The following is a 27,232-nucleotide window of genomic DNA, read 5'->3' as shown; positions in this document are numbered from 1 at the left end:
GTCCCGACACTTGGCATCTCTTGCTAGTAACCAGTTCATCAATATCAGGCTTGAAATCTTGTGCAGCTGCAACTTTTATGAGGGATGAAAGGTGCTCGACGGTAAGTCTGGAGCGATGTGGGGTTTTGGTAGCTTTCATTAACGAAAACAATTGCTCACACAAGGTAAGCGCTTCCGAACATTGACAGTACTCTCGATGCCAACTTATGGATCTGCACGTACGAGGGTGGCAGGTAAGCATACAAGCCTGGCACACCAACTTCATTGTATTTTGCCTTCAGAATAGAATCTGACTGCACTTCAATCAATTCCAATTGGATATTCTCAGGCGCATTCTCAACGTTGTAAGAGAACAGCGCAATGCCCTGTTTGTGTGAACTGAAATCACGAAAATGCTCACTGAATTCATTGCTCAGTAATTCAAGTTGGAAAACAAATCCTCCAAAAATCAAATTTTACTTTACTAAGTTTACTTCAAAGTTTATATTGTAAAATAAGCCAATATGCAAAAAGCCACCTGACCTACAATAATTTTACAAACTCAAAATCACAAAAATATGTTAACAACTCACCAACTTCTCGCGTCCACTTCAGATCTTCAGCTGTAGTCTGCACTAACTGTTCATTACAATACTAGCACAAAATTACATGAAACTAGAGCAAAAAAACGTGAAAATATGCGGGCTATTACTACTCGTGATGGTCAGTTCTGCCCAGTGGCCAGTCTCAGCAGCCCAGTCAGTAGTGTAGCCTTAGCAGGGGACGGCTCTAGGCTCGTGGCGGCCCTGGACAGCGAAAGAATCAGTGACCCCTTCGCCTGGCAATGTCAATACGGTATCTTATGCACGGCGGATGGCCACATCCATTGCAGACACTGCATAGCCGCCTTGTGCTCATGACACGCTTCTATATACGCGTGTCCATAACTTGAAAACCAAGTGGCGGCCCATGATATTCTCTTTACGGCAGAACGTTATAATACTACATATAGCTTACTGCTCTGACTCTAGCGACATTTGTAAATACAGCGTACTAATTAACAAGAAACACAATGTTTTTCAGCCACATTGCCGTCAGCTGTGTCGTCATTTTCTCTTTCTGTTTTATATTCAATGTATATTGGCATGGCGGCACCTGGGATTTGGAGGCACTGTGCAGGTGCACAGTTTGCACATGCCTAAGGCCACCGCTGCTGCGGCCTAGCACTTCAGTTGTGACGCTGCGGCTCATTAACTTTGGTCAAGGCTCGTGGCTATACTAGCAGATGACGTTTCCGGTACCGTAATGCCATGGGAAAACGCGCTTTTGTCAGAAGGCAGAAGTAAGAAAAGTCAATAAGTAACACCAAAGATGCATAATGATTCAATCACAAACGACAGTAATCATTTTGTACAAGTTCAGTGCTAACTAGGATCTGTCATGCGGGACACACAGATTTCTGTTGCGGGCCGCATGCGGCCCCCGTGTTTGACATGCCTGGTATACAGTATATTAAATTGTTAAAATTGTGTAATAAAGATAAGCATTCTTTTATAAATTTTAAATATACATTGTCAGCTCTTGCAGCTTACAGTAGGGCTAATGGGGACACAGGTCCATAAAGAGAAAAAGCCTTAAACCTTTTGCCTTTTTCCAAGCCAAAAATGATACGGGGTACATACTTGTGTCTTGAGATTGCATACATATTTAAGACAATTAATTCATATTGTTCTAAGAAGGAACAAAACAAAAAGCATAACACTGTTGTGATATTCAGCCAATTAAGAAACAGACTGGCTAAGCACTTTATTTCGTCCTCCTCTATGGCAATCTTTCAGTCCACAGGGCTTGGATATACCTCGAGAAGTAATCGCCAAGCACCATTATTGACATTAAATGATGTCTTGAAGTGAAGTGCAGTTTCAGTTCTATAGACAATAAGTCTTGTTCAACAATGTATAGGAGTCCAGAGAAGAACTTTGTTTCTTGATGCAAAGAGAGGTGTCTACATCATAATATCAGCAAAACCAAGGAACTGGTTACTGGCTTTGGCCACTCCAAAGAGACTCTTTGTCTGGTCACTGTTCAGGGAGTGGATGAAGAGGTGGTGCACAGACTAGGACTTCTTTAATGAGGTAACACCTTTCCAGTTTTCCTTAAGACTGCAGTTTGCCCATCATACCCCATTAGTGACACAGTACTAATGGCGAAGTATTCATAAAATAATCTTTCAGCACCACTTTTGTATACTCTTATTAGAAACTGACCGACTGACTGCAGCCCAAAAAGCGGTGTCCACCTCCATCAGCCCTTTCACATCAGAGATCTATTGATCTGTTCCTGGCCAACAGACCCTGAATCATTAGATGTTTTATAGAGGGTGGCCCAATCTTAATATATACCTTTCACTCTGACACATGTTCTATTCCAAGTATATCAACTCAAACAGGTCCTGGGGCAGCAAAGCATCCAACAGTACCACCATATTTGCCTATCGGTATGATGTTCTAACTGTATACTTTTGTGTTTGTCTTACACTGGACATTCTCCCAAAAGGCTTGGGGATTATCTGGGTGCTTCCTAGAAAATTTGAGATTAGCAAGGATGTTTTTTTCTTGGTTGGTAGTGATTTCTGCCTAGCTAAACCGGAATGAAGTCCAACTTTACCCAGTGTCTTTCTAATTGTGATGTCCTAAGCACTGGGATTTGCTGGGGCAAAAAACAACTGCCATTCTTTGAATGTTTTCCTTTAATCATGTATGATTTAATTGATTACTTTACACAGTGTCTTTGGGGTGATTTTGGCAAGCAGGCTGGACACTCCTGTTCCAAGTGTTTTCTTTTTCAAGATTTGGTTCAGCAAATTTGGTTCAGTGGAGTCCCAGAGCCTTGGAAATGGCTTTTTATAGCTGCTTCCAAACAGAGCTATAAGTATGTTTTTTCTGACTCCTTCATGAGTTTCTTTGTTGCATTATGCATCTGTTAAATCTTTGACTTGACTCTGATTGTATGGTCAGGGCAAAATAAGCAGGGTTTATGTTGAGTTGGGCTGGCTGTAACCAATCAAGCCTATCCGTTTTTAATCGGTTGATTCTAATTATCCCTGTGTTAATTAACATGCAATACATCAACATAGGCTACTTTGGCCACAATCTTTTTTAATTCTGACTACTTTTTAATTTCAAAAGAGCGGGAGCAATCAGGCTTAGAAATCAACATACACAAAAATGGTACGGTAAGAACAGTCCTTCTCTCACCTAGAATACTGCATTTATTTTCTTGATTTTATTACAAATCTGTGATGTCCCTAGCTAGTATCACAGCCAGAACCCAAATTCTTTTGGCATCTTTAAATATAGCATGACTAAGAGATCAAATACAAATGTTATTCATAGCTTGAAGAAATCCAACTGAAACACAGATTGTGCAGTTTAACTCATTATAAAGGTGGTTTACTGTACCCTCTGATGGATATTAACCAAATTATTGCAGAACCTGATGTATACAGAGATTAACTTTTGTTTTATTGGAAACAACTGCCCTGTCTTTACTCTCATGCTTGTGTGAAAACTGTTCATGTAACTGCATTTAAGCAATTTTTGAAGAGATTTTCTGTAAAACTACCATTTACTGTTGCGGTCTTATGATTCAGACACTAACTCAATTTAATAGGCAGTGAAAAACAATTCTGAAGTAAACATTATTTTCCTGCCATCATCATATTTTTGTTCTGTTTTTCCAGGTGATGGCTGCAGTAGAACCAGGCTGAGATGGGCTGACCAGGGGCCTCATGTATAACACCGTGCGTAGAATTCACACTATAACATGGCGTACGGACAAAAGCGGAAATGTGCGTCCACACAAAAAAAATCCAGATGCATGAATCTGTGTGAACGCCAACTTCGACGTTCTTCCGCTACATAAATTCCGGTCGGCATGAAAAGTAATGCACGTGCACACGCCTGCTGTCCCGCCATAACAGCTCCCAGAAATACACCTCTTTGAATATGCAAATCAACAAATAGCCCTTAAGCTCAGCCTTCTGTGAAAAGACAATGGCTAAAGCACGGGGGAAAATTGAAGAATTTCAGCGAAGGCAAGGAAAAACTTACTATTTGTTGGTTTAACTCTTTAGGGTGGATGTCGATTTTTGTCGACAGGAGGGGTTGAAGGCGAATGTCAACAAAAGTCGACATCCACGGATAGAGGGCGACAATCAGCTGTTAATGGCGACAAATCTCACTGTCACGTCACAGGCATTCCCTCTGTGCTTGGAGGAATGCTAGACTCGTTGACTCGGCAACTAAACCTTGCGTGTGCGTGAGTTGCGAAATGTAAACAATGGCAAGATGGCATCGACATGTGAAAAGGGAGCGAAGGAAGTGCAGAAAAGAAAACACTCGGCAGACGATGTTTTGCGCATTATCGCGGAGTCAGACTCTTGATTTTTCAGAATCGGATTTTATTGGCAGTTATCAGGAGATCGAGCAAGAGAGTAAGAAGCAGGCATCAGCTGATCAGACACCAGCTGATGCCGCGCCAGCGGATCTGCTGCCAGTTGAGTGCCTTCGCGCAGCCGATGCATCTACGGCAAGGTTCGCATGAGATAAATACACAGACATTGATCCGTTGAGAGCCGATCTGGCTACCGGAGTTTACAAGACGGCACGGCTTGCTGTTGGACGCGACAGATCACCAGCTGCTGTACTTCAGACTGCTCTCTCCTGATGCTGCTTTTCAGCTACTGTCAGACGAGACAAACAGGTAGGCAGAGAATTTTTTTGAATCGCGGGCTGCGCTTGCATCGCATTCTCGTTTTTCAAAGTGGAAACCCACAACAAAAGACGAGATGAAGCGCGCTGTGGCATTACAAATAGAGATGGGACAGAACTGGTGATATAACTTCAGGGAGCATTGGTCCAAACGTGTTTTGTCCCCTGGTGGCTTTGGACAGGTTATGCAGCGTGGTGATAGGTACGTGCTGCTGCAAAGTTTTATTCACTTCTGTAATAAACAGAAGCAAATCCTATGGGGTGAGCCAGGCTATAATGCCATACATAAAGTTCATAAAGTTTCAGAAGATGAAAAGAGGTGACAATACGGTTTTCATGCAGGCAGAAAACTTGGTGGCAGTGGCATGGCACCATGGCAAATGGGTGACTTGTCTCTCTACAGTACACACTAACAATATATGTGAGAAAGTGCAGCAACAGACAATTGAAAAATAGGCAGCAAAGCAACACATATTGTAAGGAGTGCAATGTGGCAATGACTGAAATTGGCTGCTTTGAGCGAGATCAGACTTTGCTGTGTAAAATGTATGTGATATGTATGTGAAATCATAGAGTATGCAGGCTCATACAACATGCAAGACAGTAACATTTGTCAAAAGTAAATATTTTTTGTTGATTTGATATGTTAAACAATTGCTTTGTGTTCTTTTTTAAAAAATGTTAGTTTTTGGAAAAATATTCAGCCCTGGGAGAAAAGAAACAAAAAAAAATTAGCCCTAAAAGAGTTAAACAGTGGTATAAACAACAAAAGGAAGTTGATCGAGTGACAGTGTCGGAGAAACTCGAAAGTTCAAGTTCACAAAGTCGCACAATGCCTGAAATTAAAAAGAAGCGGTCAGATATCAAAGTCGCCGTGAAAAGGCAAGTCGTAGCCCACCGTCTGAGTGTCATATGAAAGCTTATTAGGGTACAGAGAAAAAAAAATAGGCACACAGTCGGAGGAAAAAGCACAAAATGTCAACTTTAATCTCAAAATTTCCACTTTAATCACGTAGTTTATTTTGTCATTAAAGTAGAACATCATAAACTTCATCTTAAAATCATTTATTAGTTTCTCAAATCCCATCATAACTAAAGTAGCACTACCTGCTTCTTAAACCGGCTTTCTCTTCCTCCGACAGGACACAGAATCCATTACATTCGTAATATTACAGCTCTCTGAATAATTAAAATACTGAGATGTATACATGATATTTTCATGATGACAGGAGTTAAAGCATGTTATTAAACATGGGAACACAGTGGCACAGTGATAGTGATGATTGGTTCTTGCCTTGTGCCCTGTGTTGGCTGGGATTGGCTCCAGCAGACCCCCGTGACCCTGTTTTCGGATTCAGCAGGTTGGAAAATGGATGGATGGATGCATTTCATCATTAAAAATGATATCGTCATCACATGTAAATACACGCTTTATTACGTGGCACAAGTTGTGCAATATTATAACTATCACAAGTTTACAGTGAGGTAATTGTACTTGTAAGTATACAAACAGTTATATAAGGAGCACTTGATGGATTGATTGAGAGTGTTTATAGTTCTTGGGATGAAACGGTTTCTGAACCGCGAGGTCCATACAGGAAAGGCTCTGAAGCGTTTGACGGATGAGAGCAGTTCAAATAGCAAATGGCTGAGGCAGCGTGTGCTTGATTCTGTATACCGATAATTCTCTTTAACCGATCAGCTGCTCCAAGTGGTACAGTGAGAGTAACAACGCTAAAGCAGCTATGGTATTTGGAATAGTTTGGCCATTCTGTGGACCATTATATTGTTACAGGTTAACTAAAATCAGATGCCTTAAACTAATAAACAATATGCGGTTAATTTCAGTGTATTTTCACTGTTCATGAAAACTGTGAACAAGGAGAGAAGACAAGATACATCCTTGGGTGGAGATCAAAGCCCACACTAAACACTGCTGACATAACGCCAAGTAAGCAAAAATTACTCTAACTCAAGGAACAAATAGTACGCAGCAGTGGCTCCAGAATCCAATACATGGCACCACTACATAGAAACATACCATAAATTACAGAGTTAAGGCTTTTCCAAAATCTAGAAAGCGAAAGCAGATGGGATGCGTAAATTTATATAATCCCTCCAGCATTTATGATAGGATAAATAGCAGTGGCGGACCATGCATTTCACACCTAGGCCTTCAGTAGAGCTCCGTCTGAATCAACCCTCCCCTCAAAAACTAATTTATAGTTATAAAAACCATCTTAATATGCAGAAACACAGTATAAAAAGCCGTTGCATCGCAGATAGAGAACTCCTGCAGCCACAATAAATGCCATTATTGAACAGACAAACCAGGGGTGAACTAGTTCCTCTACTGCAGCTACAGCCGCGACACACATAAAAAACATCAATAACAACTCATAAACTTGCAATATTATTTAGGAAAATCGCAACATTTTACTCACCAAAAATTCGGATTATTTGTAAACAAAATCCATCCTCCTCTCTTTCCTCAAAAACAGTTCAATTACTCTGTCGTACAGATTATCTGTGCGCTTCAGTTCCATCACGAAGTCCCTTTCTATCGCCATCAAAGTTAATGCTGAAAGCTGAACCTGCCCAGGTTTTTTTTTTTTTTCAGATTTTTCTATTACACCATCCTATCCAATCAACGGGTCTGAATACGGTGACGTTGCCGTACGCCTGCTAGAGGGCCCTAGTGGCACCAACTCAAAATCTGATTGGTTGAAGCAACAGTTTAATCAACATTTATTTTGTGTTAGAGTGCCTGCAGAATGGATTGTGAAGGCCTCCGGGCAGACTTCTTTGACTTTGACCCTGCCTGGCAACAAATGATGGCTGAAATGTGATTGGTTAAATGCTTTAATACGAAAATACATGTCTGGAAGCAGCTCAACCATCGGAAAAGCTATGAAAGGAAGCAGACACAGTATTTGGAATTATTTAATAAGTATTCATGGACAAAGTATAATTAACATCAGTTTGTGATTCAGATATTTTTTTAGGCCAGCAGAGAAGGCCTTGCAGGCCCTGACGGCCCACCACTGATAAATAGCGTGTTCACTGTTCCACTGCCTGGATGGAATCCACTTTGGTCCTGGGCATGGTGAGAAGGTTTGTGTTTATTAAGAATGGTGCCTGTACATGTGTGTTATTCACAATTGACCTCCTGATTTTTCAAATTAAATTGAAGAGAACCTCAACCAGAATGGGGATATAGGGACACATTCCTGGGTGCACACCTGGAAAAACGTATTCACTGGCAAATACCTGTTGGTCATGAGACCCAAAAAGCCTAATCAGACTTGGCAAGAAAATGCTGTGTGCAACTGCCATATGGGCTCACCCACCACAAGGCAAAGTGTGAGAGTTAGGTGCAATGTAAGAATGGACCACAGTACAGTGTACTAGACCTTGTCAATAGAAACATTTATTAAAATGCATTAATGAAAAGAATATGAAAATCAAAAGCAAGTAGGATTTACAGTCTTTTAGAGCTGTGGTTATGCTTTCAACTGTGATGTGTAGACAGATGTCAAGTATTACTTTTGTTACTCCCTCCTCTCTTATCAATCCCCAAAAGCTGGAGAGCAAAGAAACTTAGCACAAAATTGAATTAACTCGAAATAATGTTGCAAGGAGCAGACAACTGTAGGGTGTAGTCAAAAGGATCATGTTTAAGATTCAGAATAGCATTCAGATACAACTTATTAGAGGGACTACACCTCACCTCTGGTAACACAAACATGCTTCACAATGACAAAGTCAACACATCTAATTTTGCCATAACTGCATTATACTTTCATTTTGCAAACTTAAAAGTAGTATAGGAAATGAAGACAATGTCCTCAAACTCAGAAAATCAGTACTGCTTGAATTTTTTCTGTCAATTTCTAAACCACTTCATCCTGAACAGGGTTGTGATGGGGGTGCTACAGCCACACACACAAATATACCCCAAACCACACACTAGGGCCAATTTAGCATTGCCAATCCGTCTAACCTGTATGTTTCTATTACTGCTATAATAGTATTGACTTTACCAATTACAGCCAAATGCATAAGCATAATGTGTTACATCAAGATAGTTGGTCTCGTCCGTTTATAGGAGATGGACGTCTGAAGCAGAGGTCCGCTAGCAGCAGCTTTATCGTCCCACGTATTTCATATTATTTAGAGGTATCCTGTGTTTAACCCGACCAAGGAACTTCCACTACAATATACAAGCATGAGTAACACGAAGAAAAAAGTCAGAAAGAACCGGAAAAGAAACTTAAAGCTGCTTCAAAGTCTGGACAGACATCTGGCCCGAGTGCAAGGTATGGCCTCTCGGAGACTGACCTGGAACAAGCAGACGAATGCGCAGATCTCCTAGGACCCCGCTCCATTGTATCATCTCCAATCAAGAGTGAAAATGGGAGCGAAGGTGCAAGCGATACAGGTCGCGATGGATCGCCGATTTCTGAGGATCATTCGAGACTAGAAAAGGCCCTGCAGGATGTGCTCTCATCTACTCATCGCGAGCCCGCAGCACCTGCTGTAACAGGAGCTGCATTTCCACTCGCGGAGCACGAAATCCGAAATGAACTGTCCGAGCTGAAAACTAAAATGAAAGAGATGATCACTACACTGGCCACTGCCATGGCTACGGCCATAAATGAGCTTAAGGAGGATAACAAGAATGAGTTTAAGAAGGTGAACATTGAGTTTAAGAACGAGCTTAAGAAGGATAACAAAGACCGGGAAACGCGTGTATTTAAACGTTTTGACGTGAACTTTAAAGGCATGTTGGAGAAATTAGAGGAACACATCGAAGAAAATAGATCCAAACTGAAAATGCTTGCCGACCAGATTAATGACGTTACAGATCAGCTGGATGACATTAAGCAGGCATTCACGGCTCGAGTTGAAACAGCGGAACAATTGGAGTCTAACGCCGATGAAAAAGCAACAGGTGCGAATTCCGAATGCAAAAAACTCGGGAGACAGACTTGCAGCCCTGAAAGATGGGTACATAAGAAATAATATAAGAATTGAGGGTATACCTGAGAAACGAGAAAGCTCAAGCCCAGTGAAATTTGCAGTAGAATTACTGTCTAAAATAATTGGAGATGATTTTAAACTCGACATTGAGATAGCAGCTGCTTATCGCACATACAGATCAAGTACCTTTAAACCTAAGTCTTTTATTGTCCGCTTCGAGCGACTACGATGTAACCTTGATGTGATGGCACTTGTCAGACACAAGCAAGAGATTATATTTGAAAATAATCTTATTCGTATTTTCCCTGACTTATCACCATCAACAGCTGCAAAACGCGCAGCCTACTTTGACATTAAAAAGTTGCTACAGAAAGCCGATATCAAATACAGCCTCTTGTATCCCGCCAAACTGAAAGTGGAAGTTCAAGATCAATATTATATTTTTTCAAGCAAGGAAGAAGCTGAAAAGGAACTAAACAAGCTGTTTCCGACACTCTTTTGAAAGTTAATAAGGAGCCGTACTCTATCAAGGCATGGGAAGGACCTATCATCTGCTCTCGGATCCACTTTTAAAGAGACTGGTATTATAATTATACATCCTTTTCTTTACTTGGGCATTATATGTTTATATCTTAATTATAGTTATAGACGTGAGTGTGGAAATGTGGAAGTAATTAAAGTAGGATTGTTTTTTTGTTTTTACTACCTTAAAGTAGACTGTTTAACATCATACTCTTGGTTTATTGCTATTTCTACTATTACATTACTATTACAATTATACTATTACATTATACTATTGCATTAGGAATTACAATGTTTATCCTAGACTACTTTTTAAAATCATTCCCAGGATTCATTCTTTTTTTTTTATCTCAATGTCGCTGAAGATTATTTTAAGCTTAAAGACTGTTAATGATTATATTTTCGGCAGATAGTATTAAGAATTCAGCTGCAATAGATATCTCTTTGTTTTAATTCTCTAAGGCCGCTGCGGAGTGGGGTTTGTTTTGTTTTGGACGTGCTCCGTCTCTTTGTATGTCAGAGGACCAGGACATCGCGAAGTGGGATCAAGCCTCATGTGGGGAGGTAAAATGGGGGTGGGGGGGGGTGGGGGGATAAAGGGGGGAGAGAAGGAGAGCAGGCTATATCTAATCTATTCTTCTAATCCTTGTCCTCACAGGTGGCGCAGTGGTAGTGCTGCTGCTTTGCAGTAAGGAGACTGTGGAAGATTGTGGGTTCGCTTCCCGGTTCCTCCCTGTGTGGATAGTGCTTTGAGTACTGAGAAAAGCGCTATATAAATGTAATGAATTATTATTATTATTATTATTATTATTAATCCCTATAACTATAAATATCAATGCAACAATAGGCTAAAATGCGATAGCTCATGAGGAATTTTGAAATTAAGATTAAAACTGCCTCACTACCAGTTAAGACTATAAAATGACATTAAAAACTCAGAATCAATGTCTTCATGATGGGACAGTTAACTTTGTGAGCTGGAATGTTAAAGGCCTGAATCACGAATTAAAGAGAAAGAAAGTTTGTTCTCACCTAACAGGCTTAAACGCTAAAATAGTATTTTTACAGGAGACCCACTTACTAAGAAAGGATCAGTTCATACTACAAAAAGACTAGACTGGCCAAATGTTCCATTCTAGCTTTATAAAGAAAACTAGAGGGGTGGGAATTCTCATACACAGAGCAGTCCCATTTGTAGCATCAGATGTAGTATCGGACCCTGAAGGGAGATATGTGATAGTCATGGACAACTTATATAACAGTAAAATGATTTTGATAAATGTTTATGCAGCCAATGTTGATGATAAGGAATTCATGCAAAATCTATTTGCATCCATTCCCAATGTGAACACTCATAAAATTATAATGGCTGGGGACTTTGTGTTTTAAATCCACTCTTAGATAGGACTCCTGTGACAGGGGGGATGACATCTAATACTGCAAAGACAATTATACAGTTTTTAAATGACCACAACTTATCAGACCCCTGGAGATTTCTTAACCCAAACTCAAGAACATATTCGTTCTACTCACCAGTGCATTATAGCTACTCAAGAATTGATTATTTTTTTTATAGATAATAATTTCCTGCCTATGATTAAATCATGCAAATACGACACAATTGTTATCTCCGACCATGCCCCTCTAGTCTTGGAGCTAAAATCATTAAGCCCCTCACACTCACCTCGCAGATGGTGTCTTAACCCTCTTCTATTGGCAGACGAGAACTGCACAAAATTTATATCCAAACAAAACAGCTTCTTCCTTTAGACAAACACGCCCACAGAGGTTTCTGCAGGAACACTCTGGGAAACTCTAAAGGCCTTCTTAAGAGGACAGATTATTTCATATCTTTCCCACAGAAATAAATTAGAAACCAAGAAAGTGTCAGAGCTAAGAAGCGTAATTACTAGAATAGATGAAGAACAAGCCAGGTGTCCAAGTGAAGCTTTCCACAGGAAAAGGCAGGCCAAGGATACGGAACTTAACATCTTAACAACTAAAGAAACTGAACAACTTATTTATAAGTTGGGAAATCAGCAGGCCCTGATGGTTACCCCATAGAATTTTATAAGAAATTCTCCACTCGGCTAGCTCCCCTTATTGGCAACATTTACAGAAGCTAGAGACAACCAAATACTACCTCAAACATTTCGTCAAGCATTAATCACCGTCTTTCCTAAACAAAATAAGGACTTGTTACAATGTGCATCATACAGACCAATTTCACTCCTGAAGTTAAGATACTCACAAAACTTCTAGCTAGAAGGATGGAGAAAGTGCTGCCCTCTGTAATATCACAGGATCAAACTGGATTTATTAAAGGCCAACACCTATCTTCCAATCTCCGACACTTGTTTAATGTTATATATTCACCAGCAAAATCAAACACCCCAGAGATATTACTATCATTAGACGCAGAAAAAGCATTTGATATGATTGCATGGAACTACACTTTTCACTGCATTGGAGAAATTTGGGTTTGGTCCAAAAATTTATGCATGGATCAAACTACTGTATACCAATCCAGAAGCTTCAGTTTGTATTAATAACATTTGCTCAGACTACTTTAAGCTAGAACGTGGTACCAGACAAGGATGTCCCTTGTCGCCACTGCTGTTTGCAATCGCCATTGAACCACTGGTGGTTCACTGCCGAAAGTCTTATCAGATAAAGGGGATTGTCAGAGAAGGACTGGAACAGAAAATTTCTCTATATGCAGATGATATGGTTTTATATATATCAGACCCAAAAAACACTGTCCCTGCAGTTTTAACAGCACTAACAGAATTTCAAAAGATATATGGTCTTAGAATTAATCTGAATAAAAGTATACTCTTTCCAGTGAATTCACAAGCATATAATATTAGATTGAACACCCTACCTTTTACCATAGCAGATCAGTTTAAATACCTAGGGGTAAATGTCACAAGTAAACATAAAGCTCTTTATCAACAAAATTTTGCCGTCTGTATGGAAAAAATTAAGCAAGACTTGCATAGATGGTCAACCCTTCATCTCACTCTAAAGAATTAACGTTGTTAAGATGAATATCCTTCCTAAACTTTATTTCAAAACATTCCAATATATATCAATAAATCATTTTTAAACAGCTAGATTCAACAATAACCTCATTCATTTGGAACTCAAAACACCCACGTATCCGAAGAGCAACCCTACAAAGACCTCAGGCAGAAGGTGGCATGGCTTTACCTAATTTTCAGTTTTATTACTGGGCAGCAAACATACAAGCCATAAAAACCTGGACACAAATATATGAACATACACAGGCTTGGTCCGCAATAGAAGTAAAATCCTGTAGTACTTCTTTATACTCTGTGCTCTGCTCTCCAATAAATGCAAGTTATCGCAAATATACTAATAACCCAATTGTGCTTAACTCAGTCAGAATATGGAACCAAATTAGAAAGCATTTTAAGATGGAAAATCTTTTATCTGTGGCACCTCTGCAAGAGAACCACCTCTTTCAACCCATGCAAACATATCCAGTTTTTAATACCTGGAAAAGTTTTGGGATTAAAATGCTCAGAGATCTTTATATAGACAACATATTTGCATCTTTTGAACAATTACGTTTAAAATTCAACCTCCCAGCTACACATTTCTTTCACTATCTTCAAATTAGAAATTTTGTTAAACAGCAGTTGCCCAATTTTCCCCATCTCATACCCTCCACAATGCTGGAAAAAATACTGCTCAATTTCGAGGAATTAAACACCATTTCCGCATTATATAAAATCTTATTAGAGTCCCTACCTTTCAAAGATCCAAGAGGACATTGGTAAGAAGATCTCTTAATCAATATATCAGAAAAGGAGTAGAAGGTAGCAAAGCAGAGAATTCACTCGAGCTCCATATGCACAAAGCATAGAATTATTCAACTAAAAATTATATATCGAGCTCATCTGTCTCACTTAAAACTGTCCAAAAATGTTTCCAGGGCAAGATCCAACCTGTGAACGCTGCAACCAAGCTTCTGCCTCACTGGGTCACATGTTCTGGGCCTGCACCAAACTAACATCATTTTGGACCAAAATTTTTAAGTGCCTCTCAGACGGCCTTGGTATCACAATTCCTCCTAACCCATTAATAGCTGTGTTTGGTGTTCTTCCAGACGGACTTGAAGTGGAGAAGGACAAGCAAACGGTGATTGCATTCATTACACTTTTGGCACGCAGACTTATTCTGTTAAATTGGAAGAATCCTAACTCTCTCTGATAAGTCAGTGGGAAACTAATGTTTTATATTATTTGAAATTGGAAAAAATCAAATTCTCAGTTAGAGGATCTGTACAAATTTTTTTCAAAACCTGGCAGTATCTAATCAATATTATTTTAGAATAAGAGAAATAACTATTACCGCATTTAATTCCCTTCTCCATTTCTTATTTACCTATATATTTATTTCTTCCTTTCTTTTGTTTATTGTTGCCTTATTAAAAAGCCCTAAGCAATTCTGGTTTGGCTAAGCTCTTCTTCTCAGGGGTGGGGTTTGATTTGCCTTCAATTTTGTTTGGTTATAAATTGATCTATTTGTATGGAATCATTAATAAAAATTAATAAAAAAAAAAAAAAGATATATTGTAACAGAAGATTATGACAACAGACTGACAGAAACACTATAATTATACAAAAATGGACTTTATTGCCAAATCTGCTTTACAATTACATAACAAACTTAAAAATTCAGGTGCATATTAAATCAATCACAAAGTTTTACCAAAAAAGGAAAACTACTAACCCTGTATCTTGCTTCTGGTCGCATCATCATGGACATTCTTGCATGTTGGCTTAGTGGTCTCTTGTAACCCACAGCAGACACTGGCCTAGTCATCATCTTCTGATTGCTAAATACGGAAAAAATGGACTCAGTAGTTATAGTAATGAAAGTATCGGATCACCAGAATATGCATTTTTAAATATAGTGTTACAGTGATACCTTGAGATGAGTTTAATTCGTTCCATGACCGAGCTCGTAAGTCAAAATGCTTGTATCTCAAATTAATTTTCTCCATTGAAATTAATTGAAGTGACATTTAATTCGTGCCAGGCCCCAAAAAAACCACCCCAATTTTTGGTTAAATGTTTTCAACATAAGAAAAATGTATTTATAATGAACAAATATTGCATACAAACAAAATAAAACCTAATACATAAAAGAGAATTTAAAGAAATAAACGGACGTTGGCAAAGCCGATTGGCGTATTGTAATGTTTTTTTTCTTTCACTTCACTTTTACTTAATTTTTTTCTTTACTAGTTTTTTTCTTTTTTGCCACGCTTTCATCACTTTCATTCGCAGGGCGTTTCAACAGAAACCTGCCCAAAGAGCTTTGTTTAGTCCTCCCCTTTAGAATGTTTCTGAAATGAGTTAGGCAAGTGTCATTAAATAGCGCGGCTGCACGTTCAGTTTCTTTTCAGTAAAGTCAGGCGTTAGGCAAGTGTCATTAAATAGTGCGGCTGCACGTTCAGTTTCTTTTCAATAAAGTCAAGCGTTAGGCAAATGTCATTAAATAGCGCGGCTGCATGTTCAGTTTCATTTCAGTAAAGTTAGGCGTTAGGCAAGTGTCATTAAATAGCGCGGCTGCACGTTCAGTTTCTTTTCAATAAAGTCAGGCGTTAGGCAAGTGTCATGATCAGTTGTAATTTTTTCAGGGTGTTTCTTTTCTTTAAAGTTCGAAACTTTTTCCCACATTGCAAACACTTCCTTTATCTCACTTTAAGAGATAACCTCCTCTGCGATACCGATCTCCTGCAGAACCTCCATATGTTGCTGCGTATGTAGTTCCGTCAACTCCTCTGTCGTCAGTTCCTCAGAATGTGCGGGGACAAGCTCTTTGATGGCTTGTATTTCGAATTTTGGCTCGTAACTCAAGACAAAAAAATCGACCTAGTGACGGCTCGTATCTCAAAAAACTCGTACATTGGGGCACTCGTATCTCAAGGTATCACTGTATTTGACTACTGTAGTCTCATCACGACATCATGAGTTAAGCTGGATGGGGGACAACAAGTGAACCATTGCACAACTTATTTACTCCTTGCTAATTTAAATATTAAAAGCAGTGACTTTTAATCTCATAAAATTTATATTGCAGCTATAAATTGATGATGCCAAAGCAACTGATCCTCCACTCACCTGGAATGAACCATTAGATACTGGTGAATTGTTTTACAAGTATTATTGCAGGCATTCACTAAGAATATCCCCATTGGATCCGTTTTTACATTCAAGCACTGTCAGAATATATTTTGGTATACAAAATGTTACCTGTCTACTTACTCATAGTAAATAACTTTAAAACATTATAATTTAACTTAATAATGTTTAGGATCCATTCTTATAGTCTATCACATGAAAGCAATTAAAAAAAAAAACAACTCAAATACTCTCAGTTAATAATGAACAATAACCAAAAGTAAGAATTAAGACCAAAAATGCAAATATAAAAAGAAAATAAAACTACTGCTTAAAGATTTTTTTTTAATCACTAAAGCAGTAAAAAAGCAAATAATTGTAATGCAATAAATACTACATTTTTAAATAAAATTTCATAGTTCAAGAGAGTCAAACTTACTCCTCAATACGAGTGATGGGGTGCAGTTTCCATTGATCTTCTTCCTCATCAAAATAAGCTCGGTTCATAATCTTATTTTTCTCTTCCGTTGGAATAAAGTTTTCAATAATTAGGTGCCTGGAACACATGGCATGAAAGCTTTCATTTTCTTTACTAAAACATGTATCACATTCACACTCCTATAAACACGCTACATATAGTAGAACCACATTTATCCACAATGGCAAATGGTAGTCCAGAACTAGCTAATTGAAAACCATCCTTATTTAAAAAAGAAACACTTCTGATGTGGTTCTTAGGCCACTATTTGTACCATATATGATGGGTCATCTAAGGAGACAAAGAATGGGAAAAAGGCACAACTAGGGGCAGTATGCCCTATATGAACAGAGGAAAAACTGGAAAAGCTTGACACAATCACCCAGAGAAATCAAGGGCTTTAGTGGATTGGGCTCAGGGGTTGAAAAGAGAGAGAGAAGGAGAAGATGGATATATAATGAATAAATGAATAGAAAAGAATAAGTGATAAATGTACTTGAATTAAAGGTTGGATTATTCTCTCTTTTGTGGTGTGAGCCTATATTTTTTGGGAAAAAAAAATAATTTATTAGAAGCCTAGGGGTGCCAATAATTGTGGAGGGCGGTGTGTATAGTCACAGTGACTAGCTATACTCTGTACTATCACTGGCTAATCTTCAGGGGGTTGTATAATATATCTTGATTGATTAAATATTTAATTATAGAAAAAAACTGAAATCTTAAATAACATAGTACATTAAGATCTTTTAATTTTCAATATGCTGTATATAGTCTAAGTATACATGCACAAGAAGTGACTGTGGTTTGTCTTATGAATGTAATGTATATAGTCAAACTCATAATCTACATATGCTGGGCACTTTTTCAGGCAGCAACCAACAGTCCAAAGAAAAAGCACTGTACTAGTAAAACAGAAATCATTATGCAGTGCACTTTCATTAAATGTGTGTTTTACTTTCATATCTGTATTCTGATCTACTTTTGTCTATGTGAATGCATGTAGTTATGCAGAGATATTCAAGGTTCTGTAATATAAGGCTATTTGTTACAATAATGAAATCTGTTTAAAAAAAAAAAGCCAGCCTCTTGTCAACTAAGTCACCAAGTGATCCATTAACTGTAAATGGCAAGGCATGACTATTTAACAAGCAAATGCCTAAGATTAGAGAACCATAAGGAATTAAAACAAATGCAAACAATAACATACACTGTAGTGGCAGCATAGTTGCTCAGCGATTAGATATACTGCCTCAGAATTCAAGCAGTGCAGGTGCTATTTCCTCCCACACTCCAAAGATGTCAATACAGTAGTAGTTTATTTGGCAAATCCAAGCTTTAATCTATGCACGTGTGTGCCCTGAGAAGGACTAGTGCACATCTGGTGCCCTACCTCCTTTAAATTCAGAAAAGAAATAAATGCATGGATGGGTAGATAAAACAATGAAAGCTTTGCTGATCTTCAGATTAAACATAAAGATCCATTTATACTTGGGCACAGCCTGCTGCAAACGTGGTCATGCACAGAGGATGCATGCCCTGCTCTATTTATGCTTCAAGCATTCACTGTGCAGCAATGCATGGTAGGAGAACCACGTGGGTTCCCACCCCCAAAGTTTTTTCTTTGACTTTACATATTAATTTGCCGATATTTCCATTTCTGCTTGCACAAACGTTCATGTTAGCCTAGGGTGTGGGAAAAATCTTGCCATGAATATGTGGACATTTGGCTATCACTGTGTGCTTTTCAATGTTGGACTGTGTAGGTATAAGTGGCAACATTTCACACAACGGTTCCCCCAATAAGTGAGTATTTACTTTTCTGAGCTTTTGATGTACACAGGGCATTTACAATATTTAAATTTACAATATACTGGAGGCACGTAGCTGCCAATGTGAGGGTCCATGTGCCAAGATTGATAATGAAATTTATGGCACATGCACCACAGTGAACTCTTGCAATGACACAAAAATATCAAGTATAAACGGGCCTAAAGTCAACTTTTGTTATTAAGTTACATACTTGAGTTTGAGATCCCTCGTGAGTTCATTCTGCGTCTGTTCTAGTTCTTGCCTCTCTTTTATGTGGTCTTCTTGTACATCTTGGATCTCAGCCTTTACTGCCTGGAGCTTCGCAAACAACTGAAAAAAATAAAGAAAAAAAAATATGGTACATGTACCTATTGTAAACGTATTCATTGTTTAAATGTTTGCATAACATTACTAATTTCCTATTTAAAATGAAGAAACATAGTGTATCATGCCATAAACAGTCTATATTGCACTCCTTTCTTTGGAAGGAAAAGAGAAAGAATATCTACAAAGCAATTTCATAAAGTTTATTGGCTAGTCAAAGGGGCATAAGCAGTGAGTTATTAAGCAAGGTGCAAAACAATTTTATTTTAAAACCAATGATTACAAAAGATAGGTCATGCACAAAATAAAGCAATTCTACTTAGAATATACATTAGTTCATTCTTGTTTCACAATTTGTTAACAGGGTGTTTGTCAGGTGGCACACAAGTCCCATAATGATTAAAGGATAATACAGAGTTGGGTTTATTCCAGTATCAAAGATGCTTCTCCATCAATTTCTCATCAATTTCCCCATTACATTAACAAATGTCAAATTGACCATTCAAATTTAAAATGATAAAAGTATATATACTTATAGGCATTTGTGAAAAAAATGCTGTACAACTTGAATGATTTCAAAAATAATACAAAGAATAGTTTTTAATAATCAATAAACCTCCTAGAAAGTGCAGTTAACAGAAAAAAAACAAAGGAAACTGCTTATCATTCTGTGTGTTGGCAAATTTCTGTATGCTTGTTTAAGCCTTTTTTATTTATGGATGTTTCTCATTGCAGACTTTTTCAGGTGCTAGACCCAGTTTTCAAATTTACTTTTATATATTGCATTTGTTTTCGGTTATTAGAAAATATTTCATGTTCCTGTCATCATTACCCAATGGTAGTTGCTGTGGTATTAAGATTTCCCAGTTCCTGACTTGCTTTAGTTTTAACTTACTACAATTCATTGGTACAGATGAACAGGACTGATGTTTGTTTTCGACTTTCAGCTCAGTTACGTTGCCCCTCCTGTTCCTCCCCCTTTATACCCTATAGTCTTTTCTGAAAAGGCTAACAGAAATCAATATTTGGTGAGACCACCCCTTTCATTGAAAACAGCAACAATTATCTTAGGTTTACTTGCATCCAGTTTCTGCATTACTCTATGGCCAGTTGCTCCAAGCCTCTTGGAGGACTTCCCACAGTTCAACTGCACACTTCGTTAGTCTTACTCATTTCCATCTCTGCAAGTTATCTCACAATGTCTCAATGACGTCAAGTTTAGATCTCTGTGATTGGTGGGAGGGGGGTTTGTCATATAATCTGTTCCTGTATTCCCTGTTTTCTCTGTAGAGGTTTTTTTTTTTTTTTTAATAGTTTTACAACCTGTGTGTTTGGGGTCTTTGTCATGCTACTGAATGACATTGGAACTGATCAGATTCCTCTCTGATGGAACTGCATGATAGATAAGAATCTGTATGTACTTAGCAGTATTGGTGCCATCCAAATCCGTTTGCAAAATGCAGCCACAAAACTCCAGGTATCCTCCACCGTGCTCCAATTTTGAATGCAGAGATTTATTCACAAACTGTTCTTCAGTCCTTCGGCACACAAACTGCCCTCCGTTAGACCCACAAATTTCAAATTTTGACACATTAGTTCAGAGCACATGCTGCCATTTTTCTGCAGCCTAATCCTTGTGCTTTTGAGCACAGGTGAGTATGGAGAATGGCTTTTTGTTTACAAATTTCCAATGAAGACCACTTCTGATACAGAATGTAAATGGGTGTACCAGGATCCCAATGGTTTCTGCCATTACTGCAAAGGCAGTAGTACTGGACGTATTCTGATTTTGAAGTAAAGTAAGCGTAATGTTTTTCTGCAGAAGACCTTGGACAGCACATTTGGAAATACCTGTCTGTTGTTAAAATTCTGCTTGGGAGACACCTAGATAATGTAGGCTAACCACTTTGTGTCTTGTCGTGCTGCCCACTTTTGACATGGTGCAAGATTTGGTATGGTGAACACAATGAGAATTTGAATGCACAATATGACAACTTGCTGTAATTGCCAAGCCATCAACACAAATGAGCATCACTTCCGCATCCGGTTTATGGGTGTCCCAAAGCAACTGTTATAATTAAACAAAAATAATCCTATGACAACCAAGGTTCCCTGTACATCATGCTCCTTCAGTGACGAACATTAAAACTATTTCAGCTGCACCACTAAACAATCAACATAAGTTAACAAGGGCACAGACCTCTGCATATATTTACCTATATATATATATATATATTTATTATGCTGTCACTGTCCTGCTCCACTGACAGACTGAGGAGATCGTTCCTCCCCCAAACTATGCGACTCTTCAATTCCACCCAGGGGGGTAAACGTTAACATTTAACATTATACAAAGTTATTGTCTGTTTTTTACCTGCATTATTATCAATCTTTAATTTAATATTGTTTTTTTTTGTATCAGTAAGGTGCAGCTGGAGTAAGTGAATTTCCCCTTGGGATTAATAAAGTATCTATCTATCTTTCTAAAGAATAGTGAGGAGACAAAGCAAGGAAGAAATCAGCTCCGGCTGTAACACCTGCACAGATACTAAACCTATATTCACTTGCACAGAAACAATTTAAAGTCAGAAAGCATGATATGACCAGTAGGAAACCACCAAAGTCTCTGGAGTGAACCAATGTGAATACAAGGGTCATATGTAAAACACTACAAAGAGGAGAATCAAACTAGTAACTGACTATGAATGTCTGTGCATCGAGAATAGTCACACACACAGCCTTGACCCAGATGCAAGTCAATCCCAATTGAAAGCAGGATGTACACTTGTGCACTTTCCACTGTATGGAGAAAAAAAACCTCAACCAATCTGGACAGTCAAGGAGTCCAAGTAATTTTAAACCAACATAAGCACAAATGTGTGTGCAGCTTGAGATTACAGCTTTGTGTCCTGGATGGTAAACCTCAATCTGACTGAGAAGTACTCTCAGAAATAAGCTTTCTTCTTTCATGTTGCTTTTTTACCTTTCTTTTTTGCTTAGTCTGTTTTTCTGCAGGCTCCTCATATTTTTCACACATCTCCTGCCAATGCTGCCATCTTGGCCATTTTTTTGAGTGACAGTCTTTATATATTATATATTAAAAGTTTTCTTTCTGTGACCATTTTAACTAACATTTACTTCCATTTCCTGCCATCTCTTACAGACTTGCATAGTCCTTCTGTACGATGTACATATTGCTTGATTCATGTGCATTACATTGTGTTAAAGCTGTTTTATAAAGTTATCAGTAAGCCTTGTAGTTGGAGGGTATTTAGGCGCAAAAGCTGCCATCCTGTATTGAGGCCAATAAATTTGATGCTCATAAGATATATATCGCGGATTTTCTGCTGCTTCGCGGGTTTCTGCGGACAATGGGTCTTTTAATTTCTGGTATATGCTTCCTCAGTTGGTTTGCCCAGTTGATTTCATACAAGGGACGCTATTGGCAGATGGCTGAGAAGCTACCCAACTTACTTTCTCTCTCTCTCTCTCTTGCGCTGACGTAGGGGGGTGTGAGCAGGGGGGCTGTTCGCACACCTAGACGATAGGGACGTTGCTACCTTCTGTGTGCAGCTGCTTCCTGAAGGACATGCTGCACGGTGCTTCGCATACTTAAAAGCTCAAAGGGCACATATTGATTTTTGACTTTGTTTTTCTCTGGCTCTCTCTCTCTTCCTGCTCCTGACGGAGGGGGTGTGAGCTGCCGCCTTCAACAGCTTTGTACCGGCGGTGCTTCGCATACTTAAAAGCCAAACAGTCCTATTGATTTTTTTTTTTGACTGCTTGCTTTGTTCTCTCTCTCTCCTGACGCGCACTCCTTTGAAAAGGAAGATATGTTTGCATTCTTTTAATTGTGAGACAGAACTGTCATCTCTGTCTTGTCATGGAGCACAGTTTAAACTTTTGAAAAAGAGACAAATGTTTGTTTGCAGTGTTTGAATAACGTTCCTGTCTCTCTACAACCTCCTGTGTTTCTGCGCAAATCTGTGACCCAAGCATGACAATATAAAAATAACCATATAAACATATGGTTTCTACTTCGCGGATTTTCTTATTTTGCGGGTGGCTCTGGAACGCAACCCCCGCGATGGAGGAGGGATTACTGTAAATGTTAAATTCTGTATACATATGAAAGAGGAAGAAATCAAGTGAATAAAATAAAAGCTACAACAGAAAAACAATTAGGATGGCCTTTATAAATTAAACAACTAAAATGAGATTAAGTTATCTGTGTATCCTGCACCTTTAAAAGTCATCAATATTTACCTTTTTCAGTTTCTTTGTCTTAATGTCTACTTCTTGTTGAAGTGAACTATATGTTTCCTTCAATTCCAGAGTCTCTTCGTCACGACTTTCCATCTGCTGTTGCATCTCTCTCTCTCTTCTTTTCTACAGATAACAAAAAACACAAAAGGTACTGTTAAAAGGCATAACAGGATACAGAGTTTGCAGATGAAATGATTCATTTGTATTAAACCAGTGGTAGTCAACCTGGTCCCTACCGCCCACTAGTGGGCGTTCCAGCTTTCATGGTGGGCAGTAGCGGAGCAACCAAACGGCGCTGCAATTACACACTATTGTCGCCCAAAAACTAGCAGTTCGTCGTTTTATTACCCCGTAGACAAAGAACTCCATGGTTCGACGCTTCTTTCTATGATAGAAACTGCCGGACAATGGAGACACCAATTAACTCATATTTTCGTCTCGATTCCCGGATTTTAGGGTAATAGGGTGACATTCTAGGAACACCCCCTTGGACTGCCAAAACTAGCCGATGTCTCGCTACTTCGCCTTGATCGCAAAGAAGTGATGCCATTGGCCAACACCTGCTACATAAAATTATATAAAACACACAACCACGGATACTCACTAACTTAGTCTCGTCTCGACAAACTCTTGCTCAACCACGACACTTGTAACGTCCGGCAATCCTCAACTTAGAGGTACCCAGCATTTGTTACTCTGTCAACACATTCATCATTTCAACGTATGAGGAGCTACGATTACATCATCCAGATCCTGACTCCCAACGGCTGTTGTTGGAGCCACATATCTTTCAACATTACGGTCTGACGAAAACCTTGTGGGATCGTGATAACCAGCGCCTTGACTGACCATCCACGTCCAACGTACACTGTGCTGTCCAGCGACCAGAACGCCTGATCCTGCCTGACCAACGCCAGGAGACGAGAAGGACGTCTCGCATACCGGATCGGAAAAGCATGCAGCCTTCCAAAAGATGCGACCACGCAACAGACTTCAAGCTCATAAGTTTTGTTCACGTTACGTAAGTGAAGCTAAATCGTTACGTAATCGAAACTAAAGTCAGTACGTAGATTTCTGAGAGCAAGCACGTGCTTACAGCTTCAAACAAAATATTGTGAAATATCGTGAGCCCATGTCTCAAAAAAAGAAATACGCACGCGGCTATTCGCCAGAGTATCTGAAGATGGGTTTCATAGAATCTGTTGCAAATAAACAACATCCAATGTGTTTATTGTGCCATAAAACATTATCCAATGAAGCAATGAAGCCAAGTCGAGAACATTGCGAGAACATCTTTCTACAAAGCATCCAAATGACAAGGACAAGCCCATTTAATATTTTCAGCAAATATATAAAAAATTTCAAAATCGTTCAACTATCGTTTAATTATTTAAGAAACAACATACAACGTACGAAGATGGATTAATTGCCACTTATCGCATTTCACAATTAATTGCAAAAAGTGGTAAAAGCTATAATATTGGAGAAACTGTAATAATACCCTCTATAAAAGAATTTATCTCAACAGTAATGCATCAGGATATACCTCAAATTTTGAAAACGTTGCCCCTAAGCGATAGCACAGTAAAGCGACGAATTGATGAAATGGCAGTTAATGCTGAAAACAAACTTATAAGTATTCTCCAAAACTCTTCATTTTCCATGCAATTGGATGAATCTACCATTGCAGATAATGATGCTTTATTGATGGCATATGTATGCTATTTTGATGAAAACAATATATTACGAGAAGAAATGCTATTCACAATAAATCTCATCACAGATACAAAAGGATTATCTATATTTAATACTGTGAGAACATACTTTACAAAAAATAATATTCCTTTGAATAATATTGTTGCATGCGCTACTGATGGAGCACCATCAATGGTAGGTCGCTATCGTGGATTTGTTGCTTATTTGAAGCAGGAAGTGCCAAATGTTTTATGTATTCATTGTGTGGTGCACAGACAACATCTTGTAGGAAAACATCTAAGTACAAGTCTCCATTCATCATTAACTATAATAATTTGAGCCGTAAACAAGATCAAATCCAATGCAAAGAATGATAGAATGTTTCGGCAGCTTTGCCAGGACAATAATGAAGATTTTATTAAGTTACTTTTGCACACAGAAGTTCTGTGGCTGTCAAAGGGTACATCTTTGGCTAGATTTGTAGCATTATATGATAGTGTCATATAATTTTTTGAAAGTAATAATGAGACCAATCTGTGTCAACAGTTAAAAACAGTAAAGAATGATGCCTTTTACTTGGCAGATATTTTCAAGAGATTTAATGAGGTCAATTTGCAGCTTCAAGGAGCTAATAAAACTCTTATAGGTTGCCAAAGTATTGAGCTATTATTTATTGACAAACTTGAACTACTTCGTCAATCTATTGAAGAGAGAATTTCATCAGTTTCCTCAATTATCATCTATAAAAGAAGATGCAACTCCAGAGGATATTAACAGATTCAGTAGCCACCTCAACGAACTTAAATTAGACATGGAAAAACGATTTGAAGATATTTTGAAATTGAAGGTATATGACTGGATGAAAAATCCTTTTACCGCAAATATTGAAGAGGCTGATACAACTTGCCAAGAAGAACGGTTAGAAATTAGATATGATGAAGAAAGTAAACATAAATTCGACAGTGGTGGATATGAAAACCTATGGCAAAATAAAAAATGCCGGTCTTATATCCAAATATGTGGAAAATGGTATTCAGTTTATTGATACCTTTCCCTACCTCATATCTTGTGGAATCAGGATTTAGTGCTGTTAATCATATTATGATCAAAGAAAGAAACCACCAGAATATTTCCGAAAGGGGAGACCTTCGTTTGTTCCTCACAAAAATTGAACCGGATATTCAATATTTAGTTTCCTAGCATCAGCCTCAGGGATCCCACTAATAATTCAATTAACTAATGTAATTTCTATGTATGCAAAGTATAAATAAGAAGATAGATTTAACTACAGTAAGTTGTTTTATAAAGATTTATTCTGCCAAACTTAGCGAAAATCCGACATAAAGCTACTTGGTAAGTAATTATTATTATATGCTTTAACTCTGCTTTATAAATTTTATAAAGTAAAGTTACTTCCCTACTTTACAAATCACCATTACTGTGGAACCGGTGGGCGGTTAGAAAATTTTACTACTAACAGAGATAAAAAAAGTGGGCGGTAGGTATAAAAAGGTTGACTACCCCTGTATTAAACTATCCATCTTTAAAACCTACTTATCTAGAACAGCATTATGGGGTTGTAATAAAACTATTTTACATTAAAACCCATTAATGTAATGATTTGTATTAATGTGGCAAAATGTTGAAATGTCTAGCATAAACATCTGCTTGTGCTCTTTCCATTTTTATATAGTATTGATATTTTTTCAGTTAGCACCTATTTTTTTAAACCTTAATTATCTGATATAAAGTTTTAAAGTTTCTCAACAAATAAATGAATATCATATCCGTGAATCCACCTTTCCTTTTATGTGCTTGATCAGGGTGTGAAAAGTCAAAGCCTGTTGATCACCAAATAACCATAGACTGATGGCACCACTCATTAGCAGAAAAACAGTTCAAGGCAATTTAGAGACTTATTGGGTCTAGTGTTAAGATTCTGGAATAATCCTGTGTTCAGACAGCACAGCTTTGCATAGGAGATATAAGCTTGGAGAACTCTTGACAATCGTGCTAGATTCATTGAGGGGGAGCCCACTCTGATGAAAGAATTCAATTTATCAAAGAGGACATGCTTATGTGAGAAAAAACAGGTTACGACACAAGAAAGGTTGAGAAACATTGATTTAGATGATACACCTAAATTGCTTGGATCAACCAAAATGACTTGCTTTAATCAGACAGCATGTCAACAAAGAAGAAATTCAATTTTTTGGTAACTTAGGAATTACCAAAACTTTAATAGA

The 27,232-nt window shown here is 38.2% G+C and overlaps 1 protein-coding gene across 1 annotated transcript in view; it reads right to left on the bottom strand.

The window, feature by feature from the left end:
- Positions 1-27,232, bottom strand: part of kif3b (kinesin family member 3B) — a 63,241-nt gene that overhangs the window by 13,912 nt on the left and 22,097 nt on the right. The window contains exons 4-7 of the mRNA XM_028811583.2: positions 23,292-23,414; positions 18,913-19,031; positions 16,854-16,970; positions 15,018-15,123 (exon numbers count right to left, since the gene is read on the bottom strand). Coding sequence (XP_028667416.2) covers positions 15,018-15,123; positions 16,854-16,970; positions 18,913-19,031; positions 23,292-23,414 — 465 coding nt within the window. The remainder of the gene's footprint in view (positions 1-15,017; positions 15,124-16,853; positions 16,971-18,912; positions 19,032-23,291; positions 23,415-27,232) is intronic.

Source organism: Erpetoichthys calabaricus, chromosome 10 (genome assembly GCF_900747795.2).
Source record: "Erpetoichthys calabaricus chromosome 10, fErpCal1.3, whole genome shotgun sequence".
Taxonomy (NCBI): Eukaryota; Metazoa; Chordata; class Cladistia; order Polypteriformes; family Polypteridae; genus Erpetoichthys; species Erpetoichthys calabaricus.
Note: the sequence above shows the minus strand (reverse complement) of the source record. Positions and strands in the feature narration are given on the sequence as shown.